At 50.5% G+C, this 3002-nt stretch overlaps 1 protein-coding gene across 1 annotated transcript; it reads left to right on the top strand.

The window, feature by feature from the left end:
- The first annotated feature begins 825 nt into the window (after window positions 1-825).
- On the top strand, window positions 826-2118 carry LOC144180082 (uncharacterized). Its single transcript, XM_077708490.1, has one exon. The coding sequence runs from the start codon at window positions 826-828 to the stop codon at window positions 2116-2118; it is 1293 nt and encodes a 430-aa protein (XP_077564616.1).
- Window positions 2119-3002: the final 884 nt, after the last annotated feature.

Genomic DNA, 3002 nt, shown 5'->3' with positions numbered 1-3002 from the left:
TCATACTACTACTATAGTTGTTGACAGGGTAACTCTGCAGGAGAAGCTCCGCCCGCGGGCGTGAGGTGGTCGCCTTGGGGGACTTCCGCGATTCAGAATGTAGTTCCGTGATGATAATGTTGTTTTGCATGTAAATTATCACTACGAAGAACGGAATTACATCAATATCGAATTATTTTTACGGCACGAAGAACAATTTAGTTAGAAGGTACGCACTAACAACTTAAAAAAAACATTATAGAAAACGTGGTGCGGCAGAAAAAAAAAAGAAATGCGAACCTGCCAAAAAAAGAAATTAGCGTTAGAAAGAATGTATGTAATTGTTTTCATTTTGTAGTAGACATTTCTGCATAACGGAATGTTTTTAGCCGTTTTCTTTTTAAAATGTCCCAGGTAAGTTACGCGCGTATTAGTTCCTACGTCAGGTTTTGACGCATTCGCGCATGCATAGTGCGGCACCAACACCACTTGCACCAACGCCACTTGCACCGCTCGTCTCCTCTTCGGCTCTCCGAGTGCGTTTGTGTGAGTGCGTTCTGCGTTGTCTGGATAGTGCGGCACCAACACCACTTGCACCGCTCGTCCCCTCTTCGGCTCTCCGAGTACGTTTCTGTGAGTGCGTTCTGCGTTGTCTGGCTTTTCTTCCGTGATGGATCCCCACGTGGTAACATCGGCGTGCGATTCTTCCTTGCCTGGTGAGTCTGGTGGAGCTTCAACCGCTACACCGAGGACCCTAAGCAAGAACAAGAGCGGCAATGTGCTCAACAGCACTGCGCGGAAAATCATCTTTCACTGCTACAACTTCTGGCGGGCCAGGGAGCCGGAATGCACTGTGGAACATACTGCCGCATTTGTCGCCGATATGTTCGGAATTGGCGCGCGGACCGTGTTCGCGGTCAAGAAGGAGGCACAAGCCACTGGTGGAGTGTTGTCAACGCCGTCTCGCAAAGCCCGCGGAATTCCGAGAAGAAGCGACGCAGTGCCTTGTACGACAGCTTCACGTTGAACGCGCTGAGGTCCTGCGTGCACGACTTCTTTCGCCGCAACGAAATACCGACGGTGGCAAAGATAACAAAGGAGTTCTCGGAGCGTACAGGTGACCCGTCGCTGAAGCCATGGACTGTTCGTCGTCTACTTCGAGAGATCGGGTTCAAGCGGGAGAAGAGAAGCCGGAACTCTTTGCTGCTTGATCGGGAATACATCCTCGCATGGCGGCACGAGTACCTGCGTGACATTCGGCGGTACCGAGCGGAAAATCGGCAGATTTTCTACTTGGATGAGACCTGGGTGACGGCAGGACACACGACCTCGACTGTGTGGGCTGACACCACTGTGAAGTCCAGTGCAGACGCCTTCAGGCGCGGCCTGACGACGGGACTGAAGCAGCCGTCAGGTAAAGGTCAGCGGGTCATTGTAACCCACATAGGCAGCAAAGATGGCTTCGTTGATGGATGTCTCGACGTGTTCCGTGGCAAAAAGACAGGGGACTACCACGAAGAAATGGACGGCCCCCGCTTCGAAGGCTGGTTTGACGGTGTGCTGCAGAGGCTCCCGAGTGGTAGCGTCATAGTGATGGACAATGCCTCGTACCACTCACGGCGGAACGAGGCAGTGCCAACGACGAATTCCCTCAAGGGAACTATCACAGAGTGGTTGGACAGCAAAGGAGTCCAGTACGGCGCTGGGCTTACTAAGAAGCAGCTGCTGGAAATAGTTGCTCGTGTGAAGCCACGCTTCATCAGCTACCGAGTGGACACGGCTGCACAGAAGGCAGGCTTTATCGTGGTAAGGCTGCCACCTTACCACTGCGAGTTCAATCCTATTGAACTGATCTGGGCGCAAGTGAAGAACGCTGTGGCAGCAGCCAACACGACATTCAACATTACACATGTTGAACAGCTGCTCAAGGATAAGGTCGCAGAAGTCACAGCCGAACATTGGCGGGAGGCTGTGAGGCATGTGCAGACGCTCGAGGAAAAGTTTCAGCAAGTGACGTGCAGTAGTGACCACATTGACCCAATCGTCATCACGCTTGAGGAAGGCGACGAAAGCACTTCTGACGACGCCACTGCTTCCGACAGTGACATCTCAGGTGTTTGGCCTGTTGATGAGCTTTGAAAACGACGATGACAGCACTTCCAATGGCATAGCTGATTCCTACAGCACTAACCGCTTTGGTTGGAGGCGTTAAACACGCCGAAGCTACACCTGGGCTATGAGGCCCGCTGTAGTGGAGAGCTCTGGATTAATTTCGACCAACTGGGGATCTTTAACGTGCGCCGAAATCTTGACACACGGACGTTTTCGCTTTTCGCCTCCATCAGAAAAGCAGCCGCCGTGGCTGGGATTGATCCCGCATCCTTGGACTGCAGCGGGTCGACAACGTCTCTGGTGTTTGCCACCATCAGCACTGGACCGTCTCCACCATCACCATGATGAAACAGCCTTTTTAAAGGCTACCAAAATGTTGTTTGGCGGAATTGGGCCTTGGTGACACCCATCCCTGTCTGCTCTCAAAACTTTATGATCTAGGACTTAAAACAATGGCAGGAAAAGCAGTGTCTTATGAAATAACAACAGAGTACTTTGATACGTTTCAACAACACAGAAAGATAACTATACCACTAGCTGAAGAAAAGATTGTACTATCTGCACATCTAACCATTGCACCAGTAGCAGCGACGCCAGTGGTTTTGACTGATGGTGGTAAGCACAATGCCATAAAGGTGTACTGAAGTCTGAAAGCAAGTTGGCCTGTATAATAGTAGCAGAGTGTCGTGAATACAAACATACCACTCACAGCAGCAGCGGAGTCTTTTCATTACATAAAAAGCAATAAGCATGAAACCAGGTATCACTGCCCCATACACTTTCCCACACTACACTGTGTGACATCAGAAGTCTTGAATGGTGAATCACAAAATTGGTGGAGCTTGGCGAAACATTTTTCTGAAGCTAACACTGGGTCAGGCACATTAAAACGTAAATTAATGGACGTGGGA

Source organism: Haemaphysalis longicornis, unplaced genomic scaffold (genome assembly GCF_048455015.1).
Source record: "Haemaphysalis longicornis isolate Haplotype H1 unplaced genomic scaffold, Haemaphysalis longicornis Haplotype H1 scaffold_4, whole genome shotgun sequence".
Taxonomy (NCBI): Eukaryota; Metazoa; Arthropoda; class Arachnida; order Ixodida; family Ixodidae; genus Haemaphysalis; species Haemaphysalis longicornis.
The sequence above is the reverse complement of the archived record's forward strand: the minus strand, read 5'-3'. Positions and strand labels throughout refer to the sequence as shown.

Excerpts from the sequence above, each read along its gene's own strand:
- LOC144180082 (XM_077708490.1), top strand. The coding sequence starts at position 826 with ATGCACTGTGGAACATACTGCCGCATTTGTCGCCGATATGTTCGGAAT.